This window comes from Ornithorhynchus anatinus, chromosome 19 (genome assembly GCF_004115215.2).
Source record: "Ornithorhynchus anatinus isolate Pmale09 chromosome 19, mOrnAna1.pri.v4, whole genome shotgun sequence".
NCBI classification, from domain to species: domain Eukaryota; kingdom Metazoa; phylum Chordata; class Mammalia; order Monotremata; family Ornithorhynchidae; genus Ornithorhynchus; species Ornithorhynchus anatinus.
Window position 1 is genome coordinate 10,364,921 of NC_041746.1, and position 22,056 is coordinate 10,386,976.

Below are 22,056 nucleotides of genomic sequence, written 5' to 3' on the forward strand. Positions count from 1 at the left end.
AAGGTAAAAGTCTGGCTCAGATTTTTTAAAACACACCAATACCCTGAAAATCCTAGATTTATATGGAATCAGTAAGGCATGTGGGCTAAGAAAATTTTGTCATTTCAAAGCACACAGTTAAGAACTTGTTTCACTTTCCGATCAGTAACAGGACTCGTTACATCTGAGTGCCTTAATTAGGATGCTAAGCAAGTTTTAGGGCAACACTTAGCATTACAGGGCCTATGGAAAGAGGCAATAAGAAAACAGGGCAACAACTAGAATTGATTACTCCAGAGAAGGATGAGGTTCAGGGAAATCAAGAGAGACAGCTTGAATGGTCTCAAGGAATTTAAAGTGTCACTCCTGCTTAGGCTGAAGCATCTTGACGGTCATCCTCAGGGATGGTGATGGTACAAGTAATGACAGGTTCCTGCCTTAAGGGGCCCCTATGGTAAAATACTGTTTATAGCAGCAATCCAGCCGCAGTATCTTATGTAAGTAAAATTGAAGGGTTCTCAGCCTCTGGGAAAGCTCTATCATGGAGATGCCAGGCCTCGCAATTTTCTCAGGATGGTGTTGTCAGTTTCTGAAAAGTATTTGGAACAACGGATTGTTTCTTATACAGGACAGGAAACAAAATTCTGCTACATTATCCTACCTATTATGACAGAGCTAAAACATCATTTGCGAACGACACAGGCTATGCAATTGCAATTTACAGTAAGTAACTGTTTCATTGAAATGCACAAAACATTTGGCAAATTCACAATTATTAAAAATTATTTTCCACATTTTTACGGTACTTATTAAGTGCTTTACTATTTGCCAGGCACTGTTCTAAGCAGTGGGGTAGATACAATGTAATTAGGTTGGACACAGTCCACGTCCCAAATGGAGCTCAGTCTTAATCCTCATTTTACAGTTGAGGTAACTAAGGCACAGAGAAGTTAAATGACTTACCCAAGGTCATGCAGCAGACAAGTGGCGGAGCCAGAATTAGAACCCTGATCTTTCTGTCTTCCGGACCCATACTCCATCTACTAGGCTATGCTGCTTCTCATTTAATATAAAAAGAGATTTATTCAAATGATTGAATTGGGTCTATAGGTACTATGAATGACATTGGTAACTTACCGTGAGTTTGTCTAGATTCTTGTAAAACTTTTCATTTCATGAGTATTTATCAATTTGGCACAGTACAATGCTTCCTGCCTCAAAAATTACATTTAAGGTTAAGTAAAATTATCCAGCTTCTTAGAAACAAAAGATAAATAGTAAATAGGAAGTTTTAAAAATTTCTAAGTTGTTAGAAAAGTTCAAAATAAAGTGAAATAATTTCACACAAAAAAGCACAAAAGCTGTAAGATTAACTTGTTTGTTTCTAAGAATAACTGGAAAAGATAAGGGAGGGCAGGGACTTCTTCAACTTTACAGTTAAGTTGTTGACCCTGTTAAAATAACTAATCAACAGAAAAAAAAAATTAAGTCTGATTTCCATTGCTGAGAATGCAAAAAACGAATTCACAACTTCAAACCAGGGAAACCACGTTAATACTCTCACAATACACAGACATAAGCTATTTGGGTATTTTATACCAGGGGAAGAAAAAACAGCAAAGTATTGTTTTCCGTTTGTTTAGTAGCGTTCCTCAAAAATGGACAACCAACAGGACTTTATGTAACCTCATGAAGTTTTCTCCCAATAGATTTAAAGAGTTTAAGTGCAGAAAATAATGAAATGCATCACTACTTGTCACAGAATTTTTCACCAAAAAAGTTCATAGTTCTAGAGGAGTTCAAAATTAAATATCATAGACCCAAAAACATATCTAAGAAGGTGGCACAAGGTGTTACTTTCACTACTGCATACCACATAAATTTAATTCCTAGAGTGCTTGAGAACTCTGAACCTTTTAAACTCTGCCTCAACTGTACACAAAGAACAAGAAGTAACAAATTAGACAGCAAAAAGTAGATGCAAATGAGTGAAAGAGTTGGTGGTTATTTGACTGATGAACGGATTGGAGATTAAGTATTTTGAAACTAGGTGAAACAGCTGACCCGGTTACACAGTCTAGGATGGAGACAAAGATGGATTAAAGCAATCAATCCATAGCACTTATTGTGCACTTATGGGTGGAGAGCACTTTTTCTAGACACAGCACATAGCCTCTGCCCTCAACACCTTTATAGTGAATGACTGAGAGGCCCCAAGCTCCTACTAAAAAGTTCGACAAATCATTGGAATTTTTCTCCATTTTAGAGGCACAGATCACGTATTACCAGGAACTTAACTTCATGGATGTGTACTATTTGAAGAACAGGGGTGGGGAGAAGGAGTTGAGGATATAGGAAAGGTGTGAGCAAGAAGTTGAAAGAAGGGGAGTTGGTCGTTACAGTTGGAAAATAAGCCTAAACTTCAGATGTGAACAGGGGGTAGCATGTGAGTACAGCCGATATAAATGATTGAAGAGTTGGTGGAGAGTCACAAGTCAACTGGGAAGAGTTTTTGCTTGATATGGAGGGTGATGGGGAGCCTTTGGAGGCTTTCAGGAGTGGAGAGGTACATCCTGAATACTATTCTACCAAGATGATTCATAGAGCAGTATGTAATGTTAGACTGAAGGAGTGGAAAAGGCTGGAGGCAGCCAATGAGGAGGCTGGTACAGTAGGCTAACTGGAATAAGGCACAAACTTGGATCAGAGTGGTAGCTGTTTGGGTGGTGAGAAGTGGAACCAAGAAATGTTAGAGAGGAGGAAAAACTGGCAAAATTTGACAAGTGATTGAATTTGACAGAGCTTGGACAATCTGTCTGCAATATTCCTTATAATGACATAATAATGGCATTTGTTAAGTGCTTACTATGTGCCATGCACTGTTCTAAGCGCTGGGATAGATACAAGGTAATCAGGTTGTCCCACGTGGGGCTCATAGTCTTAATCCCCATTTTACAGATGAAATAGTGAGGCACAGAGAAGTTAAGTGACTTGTCCAAAGTCACACAGCTGATACATCGTTGTCCACTACCAAATTAAATATATGCTCAATCCCATTTGTCCAATACTACCAAATTAAATATATATAAATTAAAATATATGTTCTGTTTGAAAATGATCTCAACTGGAATCTGAGAGCACTTTAGGCTTCTGAAAAAGTAGGTGTTCTACATTTATATGGAAATGTCAAAATTGATCATTTAGGTTTTAGGGCTCTTGGTTTTATTCTATTTTTCTAGATAGGCAAACATTCTCTAAATTGATATTCTGAACTGAAGCAGAGAAAAGAATAAAAATGAGGGGTTCTTTTTTAATTTTAAAATGAAAGCTAAAATTTAAGCATCGAAAAGGCAATGATTATCTTTCCACAAATGTTGAGGAGTAAATGACGTCAGCTACCAGTGGTAGAGGAAGAAATAAATGAACACTTGCTTTCAATTACAACTCAATAATGAGAGGTATTTCACAAAGACTAACAAATGACAGATTCTGAATAGTAATTACAAGATCCCCAATGACTCATCATTACCAATAAAAAGTTTTGGGGTGTTTTTTTTTTCAAAATCAAGATTAAGAGCACAGAAGCACGGTAACAATCACAGGAAACCTAGTACCTGAATCACTTCTAAATAGCTATGAATCATTAACAAATCATTTACCGGTTTACATAGGTTTAGGATATGGTTGACAGTAGTAAGGCCAACACATTTTCCCACCTATTTCACTGCCACTGCCACCATCTTGAATGCTCCATAAGATAATGCTACTTTCTGAAGCAACAGCCACCATCTTGTCTTTGTCTCCATGTGGACCTCCAACCACTTTTGCATTCAAAGCTACTCGCTCAATAGTCCAGTCCAAATATGGACTTGTAAACACTTGCTGCCATCCTGAAGATTCTTTGATTCTGAAAAAAAAAAGGGGGGGGGGATGGGGCAGAAAAATATAACCTTAGTTAAGACACAGATTTATACACAAGGGAGCATACTCATTCTACAATTCTTAGCAAGCTTTTTCCATCAGTCTAATAAAATAAAACTAAGGTTGTGGATAAAAATTCATTAAACCTGGATAAAACTTTACCAGCAAAACTACGAATTCAGAAAACCCCATAAATATCTTCCTTTAAAATCTCAGCTCTACACTTTACTGAATTCAAGAATTGGGGGACATTTTTAAAGGCAAATTTATCTGAGACACTTTAAAAAACCCCCACATATTACATATAAATCTTTTAGAACATGCTGAAGTAAAGCTAAAGATAGGTTTAGCTAGATTCAGAATTTGTGGATTAAAGTTAATACATAAATTTCTTATTATGCATTGCTTTTCCAGATGATATACCTTCTCAGATAGCCTCCCCCAAAAGTAGTAATTTTTGTAAACACACTGAAACAAGTAAAGGATGGGATATCAGTCTCTAAACTTTTATGGATTATTTGTTTTGTCACCAATTTGTGGTAGTCTTGATTTATTTTTTTTTAATGCAAGTCAGTGGCTATATTTTCATTTTATTTCTCTAGAATACTCAGGTCCTAGGTTTCAGTTGCATATAGGGGATTGGGCTTTTAAGAATGGAGTAGGGCTTTTAGGCAGGGGAGATGATGGATGGTGCTTAGAAGTGTCCTGCAGGCTTCTTAGAGCTAACACATCAAAAAGACATCTTGGTGTTCTCATTTGGAGACTTGCAAGCAATCTAAAATGAGCAGGCTATGGATTCATGGCTGAAAACCACAAGATAATGTGCTCCATAGCTCCCATGCTAAAGAACATTCCAGAATCCCCTTTCAGTTCATTTTCTGTCCTGTTTAAGGACTGGAGAGAGTCTGCTTACATTGCCTAAAGTGCTCAAAACACTGTCATGGACACAGGTGCTATATGATGAGGATGTTATGCTGCTGTCATGAATTTGGAAGTTCACTAATGTAGGAGTAAAAACAGCTCAAGTAACTGATGAGAATTTAAAAAAAAAAAAATGAAAATGGTTTACCCTTTTATAAAAGGTGTTTGCTCTTGATGTTTTGGATAGAATGCTGTTGGGGAATGTTCTTTTGACAACATGGGCTTATCTGAATAGAACATACAATGTGATGTGGGCAAACAGTCACACACGTGTCCAGAGCAGGACAAGGCCCTCCTACTCAAATGAAAAATTTTCCTTAACATAGCTGATCATACCGCAGAGGGAAACGAGTAGAAATAAAAACAACAATGAATAGACCACAAAAGACAAACATGACTAAGATGCATAGACTTTCCATGCTTTAAGAAAAAATGTCCAATAAATTCTTTAAAATATGATTTGCTCCCTAATAAATTTGAAACTTCATATCTTGATGCTAATAGAGCAACCCAAAGAAATGAACCCATTTCCAGGGTGGCACAACCTAATCCCAAAACCCCCCTGGATGCAGATGCCTGGGGTCAGGACTCTATTCAAGTTGATCTGGAATCAGTCTCTATGACCTGCACACAACTCTAGTTAGGTTTGGCCATCTACAAGAGACGGGAGCTTGGGAGGCTGGACTGTCCTATTTTGAGGACAGAGCTGTTGGGCATGAGACAGGAGGAAATGTGATGTTTGTTTTTTTCCTAGAAAAGCAAAGTTGGATAAGAAAAGTATGTAGCAGAATAAAAACACTGAAGAGACAGCTGCGAAGAAATACAGACTAATGCCTTTCCATTTTGATGTGGAATTTTTTCTTCCAAAAATAAGGTATTTTCCAAGGCAAAAATATGGAGAAAAATTGTTTGGTCTGCAAGTCTATGAGGGAGAACTGAAAGAAGCTCAACAGGAAATGTCAAATGTTCCAGCATAGTGAAGCCTAACCTTAGGGCTAAGCTACTCACACATTTCACTACCACATATTTCCCAGGAAAACAGGCCCCAAAGAAGAGCTTCCAGAAGTAAGGCCTGGAACATCACTGGAAAAAAGTGGGGTGAGTGGGTGATAACAGAGAGAAAAGAAGGGTGGATGGTTTAGCTATTCTGAGGTACGTTAAGCTACTAATACCACCACCCCTTTGGAAAAGTATACCTAGGACAAATTTCCACTCAGCCCATGCAAGAACCTAAGTATTTTCTGGGTAATTCCATACCTGGATGTTTTCTGTGTTGGCCCAGAATACAAGGTACTGTTGGACTTGCATAAGCTTCACTGTCAGCAGCAGCATCACAATGCATTTGTTCCAAATCCGATGATCTCTACTTATAAAGCCCAATTAGTTCCATCTGACTTTTCAATCCCTCCCACAAAGTGACTATATTATAAAGAATGGAAAATATCCACGGCAAGGGAAAGTACAAGTTTCCCCAAAGGATCCATGGAGCCCTAAAATAAACTTTAAGCAAGGAATGTGAAAAGTGAAAAAAGCCTAGTAAAATGTGGCTTGCCAACTGAAAGGTTACATTCTTTCACACTTGCTTAGTACATTACAGTACAGTTTAAGAAAACATCGCACTTGAAGACTTAAAAAAAAAAAATCACTAGACTGTAACTATTTCCAAGCCTTACTGCACATCTCAGAACTGTGAAAAACAAAACCCTTTATAAAATGCATCTATATTCTAAAGATGGCAAATATGGCAAATACAAATTTACAAAGATTGTTTGATTTTTTTGAAATACAATGAATCAATTTAGGACCATCATTTAATTTACCTCAGATTGTGGGACAGGGACTGGGTTTGTCAAGTATCATCCTCTGTGCTTAGCACACACTAAGTGATTAATATATGCCATCATTTACTTTAGGATTTATATTTATACAACCTATTTAAAGGCTGTTTTCTATCTTCTGGATAGACATATTAATGTAACTGTGAATAAAATCACAAGAATATGATAAATGCCATTTGGGGATCAGATCAATCCAGTATTATTTCCCAAAGTGACTAAAGGGAGACTAGAAGAAAAGTGTGATGGTTATCTTCCTTACCCTCTAATTAGTAGTTGGAGATGTTCATTTCTTACCTTTTTCTTCTAGTCTCTGTCTTCCCCTCTAGTAACCTCATTATGGACTTCTCATCCATCAATTTATCCTAACACTTTCTTCAGTCAACTGCTAGTTTCTGCCCACACAACTTTCTGTAGTAAGGAACTTGAACAAGATGCTAAGCACCAGCTGAGTGAAGAAGTGTTTTTGCTTGTCCTGAACTTACAAACTGTAGGCTTCAAATTTGAGTCAGGAAGAAGCACACCTGCAGACCTTCATTGAAGTTGCTCCCTGCTACCCGAAACCTGGCAGGGAAGCAAACAGTGTGGAGGGAGGGTCTCCATTCTAATCTTCCTCGACCGCTAAACTGCCTTCGACAATGTCAACCACCCCTTCTACTGGAAATATTATCCAACCTCGGCCTCATTGAAATGATCCCCTCTTGGTTTTCCTATCTGACTGCTCCATTCTCAGTCTCTTTTGCAGGCTCCTCCTCTGCCTCCCACTCCCTATGGGAGTTCCTCAAGATTCAGTTCTGAGTTCCCTTCGATTTTCAATCTATATCCTCTCCTTCGGAGAACTCATTTGTTCCCACGGCTTCAACTATAACCTCTACTAGGATGGTTCCCAAATTTACACCTCCAGCCCTGGTCTTTCTCCCTTTTTGCAGTCTCGCATTTCCTCCTGCCTTCAAGACATCTCTACTTGGTAGTCCTGCCGTCACCTCAACCTTAGCATGTCTGAAATAAAGCTCCTTATTTTCCCACCCAAACCCTCTCCTCCCAATCTTCCCACCACTGTAGACAGCACCACCACCCTTCCCTTTCCTTAGCTTCCTCAACTGTAAAATGGGTATTAAGTGAAATGACTTACCCAAGATTAATAATAATAATAATAATGTTGGTATTTGTTAAGCACTTACTACGTGCCGAGCACTGTTCTAAGCGCTGGGGTAGATACAGGGTAATCACATCCTACGTGAGGCTCACAGTCTTAATCCCCATTTGACAGATGAGGTAACTGAGGCACCGAGAAGTCAAGTGACTTTCCCAAAGTCACACAGCTAACAGGTGGAGGAGTAGAATTCAAATCCATGACCTCTGACTCCTAAGCCCGTGCTCTTTCCATTGAGCCAAAATTAGAACCCAGGTCCCCTGACTCCCAAACCCAAGTTCTTTCCACTACGCCTCATTGCTTCCCTCAAGTGACTAATCTAGCATTTTGCACTTGGCAGACAAATGCCAATAACGACAATGATGCAGTTTTTTATACTATTTTCACACTATGTTTTCTCCCCATTTATTATCCCTTCTTCTACCGTCTACCTCTCCCATTTCCATTCCCTACCCAATTTCACTTCTTTACACATCCTGCATAGAATAGCAAACCTTAAAAATGCTGGCGTGGCAGTGCTTGAAGGGGTGAGAATGAAGTCTGGAAGGTTCCCAGCAAGCTTAGAGGGTGGAGAGGGGAAGTGGAGAGAAGTGGATGGATGGATGGGAAGAAGCCCACTTCCTACTGCTGTTAATTGACATCATCAGTGCCCATAAATACTCTTATGGGTTAGGATCATTCTATGAATGTGCCCCCTGGTGAGTCAGATTTTATATACGCTTAGCCATCCACAGTCCTTCACTTCCAAAAAATGTCAGCAACTAATCGCTCCCTTGCCTCAATTCTCTCCTGTCTCCTTCCAGAAACACGTGTTTCCACAGTTCACTCCCATTCCCTGCCAATCTTGTACAAGGCCCAGCTAGGTCAAACAAACAGGCCTGAGCAATGGAGAGAGAAAAGGAGTGACTGATGAGAGCCCACACTAGCCCCCACACATCTCACATAAATCATCTCTGGCAACGGCAAGGAAGAACAGAAGAACTCATGTGTGTCCATGCTATTTGAGACAACAAGCTGCCTATTTTTTTTTTAAAGGAAACATTTAACAGCCTAGTGGTCTTTCTAAGAGTAAGCTGTTCCAATCAGCCTGGTACAGAAAGTACAGTTTGTTCCCTTTGCCTATCAGGAAAATGCCTGAAAAGTGCAGGAAAACATTGAGAGTTACAAGCATTACGATTTTATCAACAAAGCTGCATTAATAAGAATGAGAAACAATAGATTTCTTATACCTGTAACAAACAGCAAAGTGGGCATATGCAGCTACAATCCAGTTATGATGACCGGCTACTATCAGCACTTTCCGTGGATCCACAGGAAATCCTGCCAATGGAGTAGCAGAAGAGAAATCGGCCAGCTTGGGTTAGAGCCCTTGGAAAATATATTCAGCTGCGAAGTGAAAATCAGCTCTCAAATCAAGACCCAGGGTAACTGTACTAAAATATCTAAGATCTTTTCAACATTTTAGTGTCTCTCTCTTAAAAGAAGGTAGTCTCTTTTTCCTCAACCTGCCAAAGTCTGAGAGAAACCCACCAGGCTGCAATCAATCATATTTACTGAGTTTACTGTGTGCAGAGCACTGTACTAAGCATGCTGGAGAGTACAATGTAAGGCAGACAGAAGCTGCCTTCACAAGAAGATAGCTGTTATATCACTCATGACTTTGGCTGGAACAGAGAGTACTTGAGAAATGTTCCCCAAAAATCAATAATGAACTGCTCTGCTGACCTCCCTTTTTCCCTCTTCTCAGTGCTCTAAGCTTGTCCTTCCACTATAAACTGTCACAGACCTTGTCCACTAATTTCTATGAAATCACTTCCGGGGCTTAGTATAGGGCTTTGCACATTATAAAGCATGCTGGAAGACAGTGTGGTCTAATGGTGAAGAGCTGTGGTAATCCCAGCTCCGTCCCTGGACTACTGGGTAAACTCAGGTAAATCACTTACCCTTTCTCTGCCTCAATTTCCTCATCTATAAAACACCAATCCCTATCTCAGAGGTATCAGTGTAGATAAAATGAGGTTATGGGGAAGTACTCTGGAAACATAAAAGCCCTCTCTACAAATTTGAGGTATTAGTATTATGAAATGTTGGTGGTATGATAATAATAATAGTATTTGTGAAGGGTTTATTATGTACCAAACACTGCTCATTCATTCAACCATATTTACTGAGTGCTTACTGTGTGCAGAACACTATACTAAGCACTTGGAAAATACAATTCGGCAACAGATAGAGACAATTCCTACCCAACAACAGGCTCACAGTCTAGAAGGGGGAGACAGACAACAAAACAAAACAAGCAGACAAGCATCAATCGCATCAGAATAGATAAAAAGAATTATAGATATATACACTATTCTAAAGACGGGGTAGACACAAGACATACAGGTCAAACACAGTCCCTCACAGTCTAAGAGATCTCTGCCGTTGCCAGAGATGATTTATGTGAGATGTGTGGGGGCTAGTGTGGGCTCTCATCAGTCACTCCTTTTCTCTCTCCATTGCTCAGGCCTGTTTGTTTGACCTAGCTGGGCCTTGTACAAGATTGGCAGGGAATGGGAGTGAACTGGGACTCACAGTCTAAGGTGGAGGAAGAAGGTGTTTAAACCCCATTTTCCCAATAAGGAAATTGAAGCACAGAAAAGATGTCACAGCAGGCAAGGGGCAGAGATGACAGTAAAATCCAGTATCCCCGACTCCCAGGCCCATGCTCTTTCTAATACAGGCCATGTTGTGGTAAAGACAATGGCTTTAGGAGATTAGACGCTAGCTTCACAAACCCCATTTTCAACATAGAGCAGTCTACAGGACTATCCAAATCCACACTTCATTGTGTTGACAGTTGCTAATTCACAGGATAGTAAGCAAGTGATATTAAGTACTTGTTAAAAATTATACCATGAATTAAAGAGAGAAGGAAAGAAGAGAAAGAGAAGGAAAATAATTTTTTTTAAAAAGGAACTCTTTCCTCACCTAGCCTGACTGTCTCTTCTCCCGGTCCAGAGAGAACAGGCTGAGCACTACTTCCATGCACTTCCCTGTCACAATTCTGTCCCGTTCTGGGATCAACAGGGGAATTGCTTATTTTGCGACTTGGAATGCCTTTAAGAAAGGTAAGGAGGAGATTTTAATGCCATAGGTTCATTCTGGGAAAATGTAAAGATTTATGAATCAGATCCGTTTACTTCTGGCAAGAATACTTAATTTTAGCAATGTGTACTCCATTCATCAACATAAATTATACCGATAATTTAATCTGATATTACAGATCCAGAGTCATGGCCTAAACAAGTAAACACAAAAATATCATACAAGTCATGAACATTTCAGTTTTAGTCCATTAGCAATAACAGAAAGCCTAAGATTCAGGTACCATACTCAAAGCACTATTCTAGGCACTTGAGGAATGTTAAAATAGAAGTCAAAGTCATGATCCTTCCCTCTAGGTAGCACGCAAGCCTCCTGGGGAGCCACAAGACATAATTTAGGGGACATATCATGGTTGACAGACGATAAACACACAAGTGAATAAATAAATGAAGGAATGAATACTGAGGGTGGGGCTGAAGGAATGGAATGACCAAGAAGAAAAGAAAATAAATCAGGCAACACTTTCTGTTGCAGGTGACTGGTGAACTGGGTTTTAAAGGAGAATGACAGGTACAAATAAGGATTGGCAGACAAAAATGAATGGACACAAAATTCAAATCAAGTACTAAATGAAACCTATTATAACTGTTTAAGTTGCTGCAGTTGCCCTTATATCAATCATTCTTTACATTTTGTTATTGCACAACATGACAAATTATTTTCTTGGATAAAAATGAAAAATTCTCAAACTTTCTACTGTCTCTTTTTCTGCCTTCCACCAATTTGCTGAAATGTAGCAGAGCTTTAATGTGCATCAGTGAGTAAAATAACATACACACATTTTAGGCAAATACAACCATAAGTCTCAGAACTCACTTGTAAGGCAGGAACAGATTTTAGTTTTCCATAACGCAATTAAGTCCCTCGGCCACCTCTATTTATGCTAAAGGTCTTGCAGAGAAGCAATCACTGACTCTAAAGTTAAATCTTCATTTTTCCACATCCACATCATAAGGAACAATGGATAAAGGGCAAGATGAAGGGAGATGGAAATACCTGGTGGAGGCAGATAGCCATGAAAGAGCACACTGCCGCATGATGAGCGTTCCAGTTCTTCACACAACAGGAGTCTTCTTACTAAAAGTGTTTCAGGACACAATAGAAGCAAACACAAGAAAAGCACTCAACCTTTATTATTTCTTGTTTCAATTGACTGGGGAATGAAGGAAAAACAACTCAGGATATGAATTCCCAGGTCATGCCTTCATGAAGCCAATGTGTTTTTGAAAGAATGTTTCAGTAGAAACTACAGTTTCTGTCATGAGCTCCTAGGGAAAAAACATCTAACACTCACCGGTACCTATCAACAACAGCATCTCAGATGTAAACTGAATGATAGGTTACCTCTGAACCTGCCACAGGGAGTCTGATGTTCCCACATCTGTGTAACCAATTGAAGCGCTCTAATATCATCCTAATGCCCCAGCTCTCCCCTCCGCTCAGTCCCACCAAGTCACTGCCCCCGGCTCAACCCCGAGTGACTTCAGGGATCATCCAAAAGACAGACAGGTTAGTAGTGAAAGATGGGAACGGGGAAAAAGGTTTGTATTTGAGCCAGTCAGGATACATAGGAAGGGAAATGTGCATCCCACATCTGATGTCTTAGCTACCTCATATCCATCCTTACCTAGCACCTCCCATGGGAAACATGCTGAAGTGAAGCAGAAAAGAACTAGTGCCCAAATTCTCTTTTGGTAAACTGCACACAAGGCTTGTATCCTTAAATCGCAAGCTAGATCTGTTAAGAGTCTTGTAGTTTGTCTCGGGTAAACTCGATGAGAGTTACCAGACATTTCTATTGTCTATGATAACTGAAGAAATTAAACACAAGAGATGATGAGCATAAATGTGGTCAGAGGATAAGACCTGATTTCTTGTGGCTGAGCAGAGCAAAGGAACAAGTTATCACCATAAAATTCTCCTAGGAACACATACCTATTGGAGTGATTCCATAAAATTCTGCTTCATGCCTGAGAACATTAATACTCACTCCCCTAAAAAAAAAAAAGGAAAAATAGAAGTCCATTTAGGATCAACTCTGTATTTTTAAACAAAATTTAAAAAATATTTTTCTGCTAATGTTCTAGAGCTACAAAAAGCTAGTAGAAAAGTCAATAGCTTATTCTCTTCAACTTTTTCTGTAATGTCTTGGTTTGGGAAATTATTCTGTCCCCAAACTTTCTAAATTCTATTCCCTCTCAGAATAACCAGTCCCTTAAGAACCTAAAAATCAAGAGCATCTGAGTACTAGATGGCAAATGATAGTCAGGGGCTTGTTTCTGAAGGTTGCAGAAGTTAGGAAGAAATCCACAAGGGAAGAGGGGACTTTAATGAAGGGCTGGATTCAGCCCAAGTAAAAGGCCTCTAACTTTCATGAAATAATACCTTCCACATAGATTTCAACCTTGGAAATACTCTGGGGAGCCAATGTTGTTTCTGTCCAGAAGCCCCTCTCTGTAGCAGGACATTCCTACGAAAGCAGTCCCACTGCTTTCTGTGCTGTTACCGCTTTCTTAAAGTAAAGGATAGACTCCATGGGGCCGTCGTCTTATATCCTGGTCCCAAGTGTCCTCCCCATGAAGTCTGCCCCACTATACCAAAAAGAGAGAACCACAGAGAATGGGCGATTGACTCTTTTTAGGTTAAAATGATGGAGATGCAACTGAGGTGTAAGTGATGGGAAGAGTAATTGGTTTATACAATTTTATTTCCTCATCTCAAGTGTTATACAATCTCATGGAATACTGTAATCTCCTTTCCTCTAAAATGCTAAATTTTTCTGTAGAACTGAAGAGCCATGACAATAGTCTGCAGGGGGGTTATAAACACTGATACCATGCTAGCCAAGCAGAGGAGTTTTGTGCTTGCTTTCCAGGCAGAAGGTGAATGTCTCTTGGAATGTTAAGTAGTTGTGTTAAAAACAGTGACTTTTCAGTTGAAGACAGTGGCTAGTACAGTTTTGGCTGGTCCGTGAAAAAGCAAACCTGAAAACTTCTGGAACCTATCTATCAGCCCATGCCTTATATATGGTACACAATGTCTGCCATCCCACCTTCAAACGTGACGAACAGAGGTTTGCATCCAGATCATTTTCACTTGGGTAGTCTGCTTAATTGCAACAGCAACTGACCTCTCAAATGGATCTGCTTCCAAGACAACAATAACAAAAATACCCAAGTACTTTCTGATCTTGTGTGAAGGCAAACAATACTAGGTCTGTCAGGGAGTACTAACTAAATGGATCTGGACATTTTCAGATCAACAGTCCACAAGTAACATCCAAATCCTCTCAAGAAAAAGCAGGAAAGAAAATGAAACACCCAGATAGAGATAGTTCAAGAGCTGGCACATTGTTTTGTAATACAATGTTAGATGTGGGAAAAAAGCAACCATAGATACTCACCGATAATTCACATTGAGAAATAAAGGTTAACAAAAAAGCTCCTCAAAGAGAAATGATTATGTTGCCAACACTGGGAAATGGAGGTAGTAAGCAAACAGCCTCAAAGCCGCAAAGAAGGAGTGCCTGTTTGAACCGCATGTATTATTCAAATAGCCAAACATCACAAAACTCTTCATGCAAAAGCATACGTAATCCTTCATATCAATATAACAATAATATTAAACCAGTATCAAAATGGATATATTCTTACCGCAAGTCTAGCTCTTTTGTACGAAGAAAATTTAAAATAGGTGCAAATGCTGTTGGGTCTCTATCAATAAATATCTACAAAGCAAAACAGACAGGTTTTACTTTAACAGCTTGATTTAGGTTAACTATAAATTACTTGTTTATAGTAATTTAGATAAATATGTATAAATATTAATCGATAATTACCTTTTGCATTAGTTAAAACATACAAATTGCTGACTGCCATCTTACAGAGGCAATAATGTATTTTTAGTTCATACAAATACATGCATATCTCATATGACATTAAAAAAATTAGACTATTTAGCAAGACTACACAGGCTAATGAGCAGAGCGCTAAACTCTGACCGACTTTTGGCTATTCACTTAATTCATACATTTCAAATTCCTCAACTGAACAAGAATCATTATCAAAACTGATCTGCCTTCAAACGTAGCATGATGAAGCAGTTTTTTAATCGAAAACTCATTTTTCCAAAATCAAAAAAGTAATGGATGACAAAAAGGGTAAGCACTAGGTAAAATCAGAATCCACAGATTACTAAACAGCATCTGTACCAAAACCATTAAAGTGCTCTCTAAAATGGACTGTAGCTCTCCAAGTTAGTTTTCAAGCTTTCAAAGCACATCAGATTTGTTTTATAGTAACCAAGTGAAACACTTGCTACTATATTGACACAGGAACTACATAATGGGAGTTTTAAGGGGGCAAATGTCTAAGATCAAAGAGTTTAAAACCAAAACGTTCTTTGGCAATATTTAAACAAATAAATATCTGAGTAAAAATACATAACTTTGCCAGGGTCAAAGACTGGATACCTGTATTTACTGTCTCCCAAACCTGGACAGTACTCATGTAGGTTTTCCCCTCTAATTCTCTGTGTTTGAGGACAACCAGCTAGTGGCTAACATTGTAAATACATTCCTCTCTCATTGATGGTCTTATCTATTCCCCAGAACATCTGGAAATTCAGCTTTGAGCCCGTTGGAACTGTACTACACAATTTTTCAAACATGCTTTAATTTGCCAGACATTTTCAAAGTAAATAAAATATCTGCCCAAAGTATCTAGACTGTTTAGGCCTAAGGGGATCTGAGGATTATCTGTCATATTCAATGCAATGTGCATCACTAAGAAGCAGCGTGGCTCAGTGGAAAGAGCCCAGGCTTGGGAGTCTGAGGTCATGGGTTCGAATCCCAGCTCCGCCACCTGTCAGCTGTGTGACTGTGGGCAAGTCACTTGCCTTCTCTGTGCCTCAGCTACCTCATCTGCAAAATGGGGATGAAGACTGTGAGCGCCACATAGGACAACCTGATTACCCTGTATCTACCCCAACACTTAGAACAGTGCTCTGCACATAGCAAGCGCTTAACAAATACTAACATTATTATTATTATCTCCTTACAACCGTTTTCTCCAACATCAGCTGGTGGTGTATTGATAAACTCACATTAATTCGGTCAGTTCTGCCAGTTTGGACAGAACTGAGAATTCAATATGACCACCAGTCCCCTTATTCACATATTTACCTTCCATTTTAATGAACTCCCATAGAGTATGTGATTTATCCATACAAAAATGATGCTGTCTCTCCCTTAACTGGTTGCCTTTCTTAGGGATCCTACACTTAATTATAGATGCCACCAAACTGCCAGATAGAGGAAATGACACTCACTGGTCTATAATTCCCACACTCATCTCTCGAATCCTTCCTTTAGGTGGGAATTACACACTGGCTACCTTCCAGTCTGTGCCCATTTGTAACAATAAGCTTTAAAGGCTCTAGTTAGGAGATAATAATGTTGGTATTTGTTAAGCGCTTACTAGGTGCCGAGCACTGTTCTAAGCGCTGGGGTAGACACGGGAATCAGGTTGTCCCACGTGGGGCTCACAGTCTTAATCCCCATTTTACAGATGAGGTAACTGAGGCACCGAGAAGTGAAGTGACTTGCCCAGAGTCACACAGCTGACAAGTGGCCGAGCCGGGATTTGAACCCGTGACCTCTGACTCCAAAGCCCGTGCTCTTTCCACTGAGCCACGATGCTTCTCCTTCAAGACTCTCAATGGATGCCTGCCAAACTGGCATTGACTGTTTCTAGGTAATTATTCATTTGATCTAAAACATCCTGAGGAATCATCCCGATTTGACCCAAGTCCTCTAACCAAGACAACCTCTGACTCTGTTGTAGCCCTGGAGTCACAGTGGCATATGGGGGGTTGTTAAATTTAATCCAACCATAATGTGACTGCAGGGAATGAGGGGGAACCTAGGTCATATTTCTGACCAAGAGGTGAGGTTCACAAATCATCTTTACCCACCTCTAGGCTGAAAGTGGGACTTCCCTTGCTTCCCAAGTGCTTAATCTAGTTTTGAAAGCAGCGTGGCCTAGTGGAAAAAACAGGGACCTGGGAGCTAGAGGACCTGGTTCTAATCCCAGCTCTGTCACTTGTCTGTTGTGTGACCTTGGACAAGTCACTTCACTTCTCTTGGCCTCAGTTACCTCATCTGTAAAATGAGGACTAAGACTGTGAGCCCCTCGTGGGACATGGACTGTGTCCAACCTGATTAGTTGGTATCTACCCCAGCATTTAGTACAGTGCCTGACACATAGTAAGCCCTTAATACCATTTAAGGAAAAAAAAAGGTTGCTATATTCACCAGCTTTTTTACAGTCATTAAACACTGAATATGCCTATTCTTTTTAAGCCAATAAGTAATATGGGCAAATTAAATTTAATTTAGAGATTAGGTTCAAAAGACAATCTTCTCATAGTTAAGCAATACATTATACTCACAGCACCAGTTTCATCTCGAAGGGTTGAAATTCTTCCACTCAGCAAGCTGAAAAGAATATAGAATTTTTAATCTGGAGACGATCTTTTTCATAAATACCTTAAAATATAGGCAAACATTCTGTCATTGACCTAAAGATGATTTTAACTTCAATAAGTGGTCAAATTATAGAAAAGATAACATACCTGGAAAAAAACGAATCTGGAATCCACATAAGTGTCTGTCTTGAAGTACTGAATCTGTAAATTGAAGAACCAAAGCCAGTGAAAAACATTTTTAAGTATTAGTTATTACATAACTTTCCTACTCAGACTTTGAGCCCCATGCGGGCCTGAAACAGCGCCGGACCTGATTAACTTCTATCTACTCCAGCACTTAGAGCATATAGTAAGTGCATAACAAATACTATTAAAAAAAGAACTTTCCACATACATAAGTGACATGGACTCATCTCAGCATATCAAAATTTGACGAGATAATTATCAAGATGGACTTCAGGGTACAGGTGGGCAGTGATAACAAAGCACACCCCTATTCCCCTATCATGGAAGAGCTTCACTCTCGTAAAACCGCAGCTCAAGAGACACTTGCCCATTCTGATACCAGTTTGCCGGCATGGGCAAAAGCAGTTTCGTCGATAACAACACATTTAGTCCCCACTAGCACACACTCTAGCCAAAAGATGAATTGAAAGCGTTCACTATGGCAGAAGTGCATAAGAAAAATGTCACCAGGCCATATGGGATTGGCTAGCCAAATAGCAAATCATCAACTACTGCTCAGTAATGTTGCCGGAGATGAACTTGAAATTTCTAACTTTATCTTTTGCTTCCCAAGTGAAAGAAGTCATAGACTCACCCGTGATCTAAAACAATGCCATCTTACTGATTTCAGCATAAAGTTTTGGAAGATCTCCTTGCATCTGCATCAGCGGCACTGACCACTGTCTCCTAAACTTTGAATTTGCTCTAGTAATATAACCTGGGCATAGAAAAGCAGCCCACAAACCATCATGGCAGCTCCAAGTCCTCCCCTCGAAAAAGAAGATACTTCAAGGTTCTCTGTGACATCAGAACAGACCTATAGTAATGTGGAACTCCGGCTACAAGTAACAATGTGACTAGAAAGTTACCCCTTCTCCACACTAAGACTGTATGGGTATAGTAAGATGACAACAGAGATCAGTTCAATACAAATGACTCCAGAGATTAAAAAATTACTTGCAGTTTAGCAAGACTTGTGACATCTCAGTACTTTGCATCTCCACTTGTTTATGTACCAGGCATGTGATGTTACTAAGCTAATGGGATGCTTGGAAGAAGAGGCTGATATAAGCAGGACTTAGCAAACACTGACCTAGTTCCCTAGGCAAAACTTTGTATCTAAGTATCTTTATATCTTGTTCCCCTTTTTATCTAAGTTAAGTCTTGGCCTATCTATCCATTTTGGTTTGCGTGGGGCCTGCCCCCAGCAATACTCCATGACTCCAACTGTGGCTCTGATTTTTTCTCTCAAGGAGGTGAGTGCATTTATTGAGATCTGTAAGGGTAAGATATACAGAATGAATTTAAAACGACCCGCCTAAAACCCAAATTCTTCATCCCTCCACAGAGTGGAACCTGTCAACAGGAGATGGTAGCAAGATGATCTAGAAATGGGGCAAAGCAAATGCTTGAATGGGAGAATTGGAATTTAAAATTTTAGTTTAAAACTGCTGTAACAGGAATTTATAACAGACTAAAGATTTGGGCAAAAGCTCAATCACTGGAGAAAAAAACAACAACAATGACCTGGAAATCAAGAAAACAGCAAGGACTTGTCAGTGAAGACGAGCCCTTAAAAATGACTCCTGCAAATTTTCACACTTTGCCCCACTGGGAAATGAACATAATGCTTCGGAATTTTTATGTGCTGGAAGAGGTAAGGAAGTTCAATCAGAAAGAGGAACTGGTTGGAAGAGTTCTCAACATCCAAGTCCACAGACATTTAGTGATAACGGAGTGTGTCACACACAAACTCAAAATTACTAACCCCGCCTCCGACCTCCCAGATAGGTGAAAGCCACAAACCGCGATTTGGCACGGGCTGTTCCCCAAGAAATTCCTTCACTAAATGCCACACCCCATCCGCAAGCCCCCACAGTCTCACTTGCCTGTAACAACCCAGACCTAACCCAACCTGAACCACAGGAGTTGTGATCCAAGGTCCTCAGGCTTCCACACTCCCCACTAGACTCTTCCCCAACTCCAAACCAATTCCTCTCCCTCTTTCACTGGTCTAGATCTTGCCAGTCTTTACGCAGAGACATAAAGCCCCAAGGCTCATACGCCCGGCCCCCAAATTACTTCACCTGCACCTTTTCTATAGCCTCTCTTACTTCCAGTTCTGAGTTGGTCTTCAATCGATCAATCTTATTTACTGAGCACTTACTGTGTGCTGAGCATTGTGCTAAAGTGCTTTGGAGAGTACAATACAACAGAGTTGGTAGACGGGTTCCCTTCCACTCGCTCTCTAATTCCCCATGACTATTTCACAAGATAGAATTCAGAAAAGTGAAAAACTGAATTTTCTTTCACCCAAAACTAAGTAATATTTCCTTTCTAAATTACATACTGTAGGATGATTTTACATAAATCACCTGCTTTCTAAATTATGCATCTGATAGTTACAGAGCTCTTTTCGATTTTTCCAGCTCCACCAGCATTATTTTCCACATAAAAAATATCAAGCTGCCCAAGTTACTCTATATAACAAGTGTGATCATTGCTGTTTGAGGTGTAATTAAGCAGTTATGCTGTCAACAAACAATTTTAGAATGTACTTCACCTCAGCCACCAAGACAGCTCAGCATGCTTTGAAGGAATTATTGACCAGAAATTTAGGCTCCAAGAAAAAAATAAAAGAAAAATCTCTCTAAAGCAGTAGTGAAGTCCACCAAACAGAAATAAAAAAGAATCCTGAGTATTACTTTCTTCAATGAGTGAAGGCATTCTCTGTTCACAATACAAAGGGGTCATAGCAGCTTACATGTCAAAAATCAATTGAACTGCTTAGAGAACAAAGAATACTTTCAAACCAACTAAAATCAAACTAGCTGACTTTTCACTAAGCAGGGCTTTCAGGAATCTTTGCGATTGTCTTGGAGTAGGAGAGATTCTAATTATTTGACAGTAAAATGTTTCTAAAGTTTTGTCTCCTGACAATTACCTCATTGTCAACGAAGTTCTCAAGAAGAGTTCAGATAACCAGGTCAATCAACCTGGTTGAATTAGAAAATATTTTGAGATAGACAATACAAAAGTAAATGTTTACAGAGCTGCAGGAGATCAAACAAGCTTTGTAAACAAAGGTGAAAAAGCATGACCATTTACTCCCAAATTGTCACCTCTTAGGTTTCTCCTCTTCCAACTCAAACACTTCAGCATTAATTCTATAGCAACTCTGGAGACGAATTGGTTTCGTTTGTTAAATTCTTGTGTGCACTTTGCAAGGCGCCACACCCTTCTCCTCCTACTGGCTTGCTGCACCCATCCCAGCAGAAACAACTGGGGGGAGGGCGGGGAGCGGTGAAAGGGTGTGAATAGTGTCCCGTAAAGCCACTAGCACAATCATCAATTCCTGCACACAGGTTCTGGTTCCCAAAAACTTCCTGAAGGCTCATCCACCATATACGAGAGGAAAATCATCATCATCATTTTCCCAGCTGCTCTCTGAACAGGATGAGTGCTCAATAAATACAAACGATTAAGCCTCCAAGTTAGGCTTTGCAACCATTAATTTAAAAAATGCTTTATTATAATAAGATTACGGTATCTGTTAGGGGCTTACTATGTGCCAATTACTGTACTAAACGCTGGGGTCGTTACAAGATCAGTTCAGATACAGTCCCTGGCCTACACGGGGCTCACAGTCTAAGAGGGAGGAAAAGCGGATATTTCATTGCATTTTACAGGTGAGGAAACGGAGGCACAGAGAAGTTAAGTGACTTGCCCAAGGTCACACGGCAGGTGAATGACAGTGGTGGGATTATAACGCAAGTCTTCTGACTCAGGCCTGGGTTCTTTCCACTAGTCCATGCTGCTTTATATAATTTCAAAGTAAAAACCTTCTTCCTCTTCTCTCCCCTCCCAAACTAGCTCACTTAGGAGGAAGACTAACCAAAAACTAAACGCTTGGTCACTGATTTCCATATAAATGCAAATGATATCTTTTACTTATTTTCATTTTAATTCTGCAAGGTTCTCAGAATTCTCCTTGAGGGCAAGGTACATTTCTACCACCCATGTTGTATTTGTACTCTCCCACGTGTTTAGTACAGTGCTCTGCGCTTAGTAGGTGCTCCATAAATGCCACTGATGGATGGATCTTGAAATGAGTATTGTAAAAATGAATAGCAAAGCCTCCCTTCCTCCTCTTCTCCTTTCCCCTACAACATGAATACTTTTCTTCTGCGATAGAGAGGATTGGTCAATTTGGGCGGGTAATGCATACCTCCAAACCTATTAGCCATTCACTATCTGTGCAATTTACAACACTTCCATTTTGCGAAATTAGCATTGTACACACAAAATCATAAAAACCACAGCTACCACTCGGATACACTTAACCACTCGGATTTATCTCAAATTTCACTGAAAACAAAACCAAAT

General features: G+C 39.7%; 1 protein-coding gene across 3 annotated transcripts in view; it reads right to left on the reverse strand.

Moving 5' to 3' along the window:
* KCTD3 (potassium channel tetramerization domain containing 3) overlaps positions 1–22,056 on the reverse strand; it is a 40,727-nt gene that overhangs the window by 15,820 nt on the left and 2,851 nt on the right. For 2 of the 3 annotated variants that reach the window (XM_029046879.2, XM_029046880.2), the window contains exons 2-9: positions 17,593–17,646; positions 17,410–17,455; positions 14,613–14,686; positions 12,895–12,953; positions 11,956–12,036; positions 10,783–10,911; positions 9,039–9,129; positions 3,696–3,886 (exon numbers count right to left, since the gene is read on the reverse strand). In XM_029046879.2, coding sequence (XP_028902712.1) covers positions 3,696–3,886; positions 9,039–9,129; positions 10,783–10,911; positions 11,956–12,036; positions 12,895–12,953; positions 14,613–14,686; positions 17,410–17,455; positions 17,593–17,646 — 725 coding nt within the window. Of the gene's footprint in view, positions 1–3,695; positions 3,887–9,038; positions 9,130–10,782; positions 10,912–11,955; positions 12,037–12,894; positions 12,954–14,612; positions 14,687–17,409; positions 17,456–17,592; positions 17,647–20,614; positions 20,654–22,056 lie in introns of those variants that run through there. The other variant, XM_007672361.2, reaches the window with a different exon arrangement.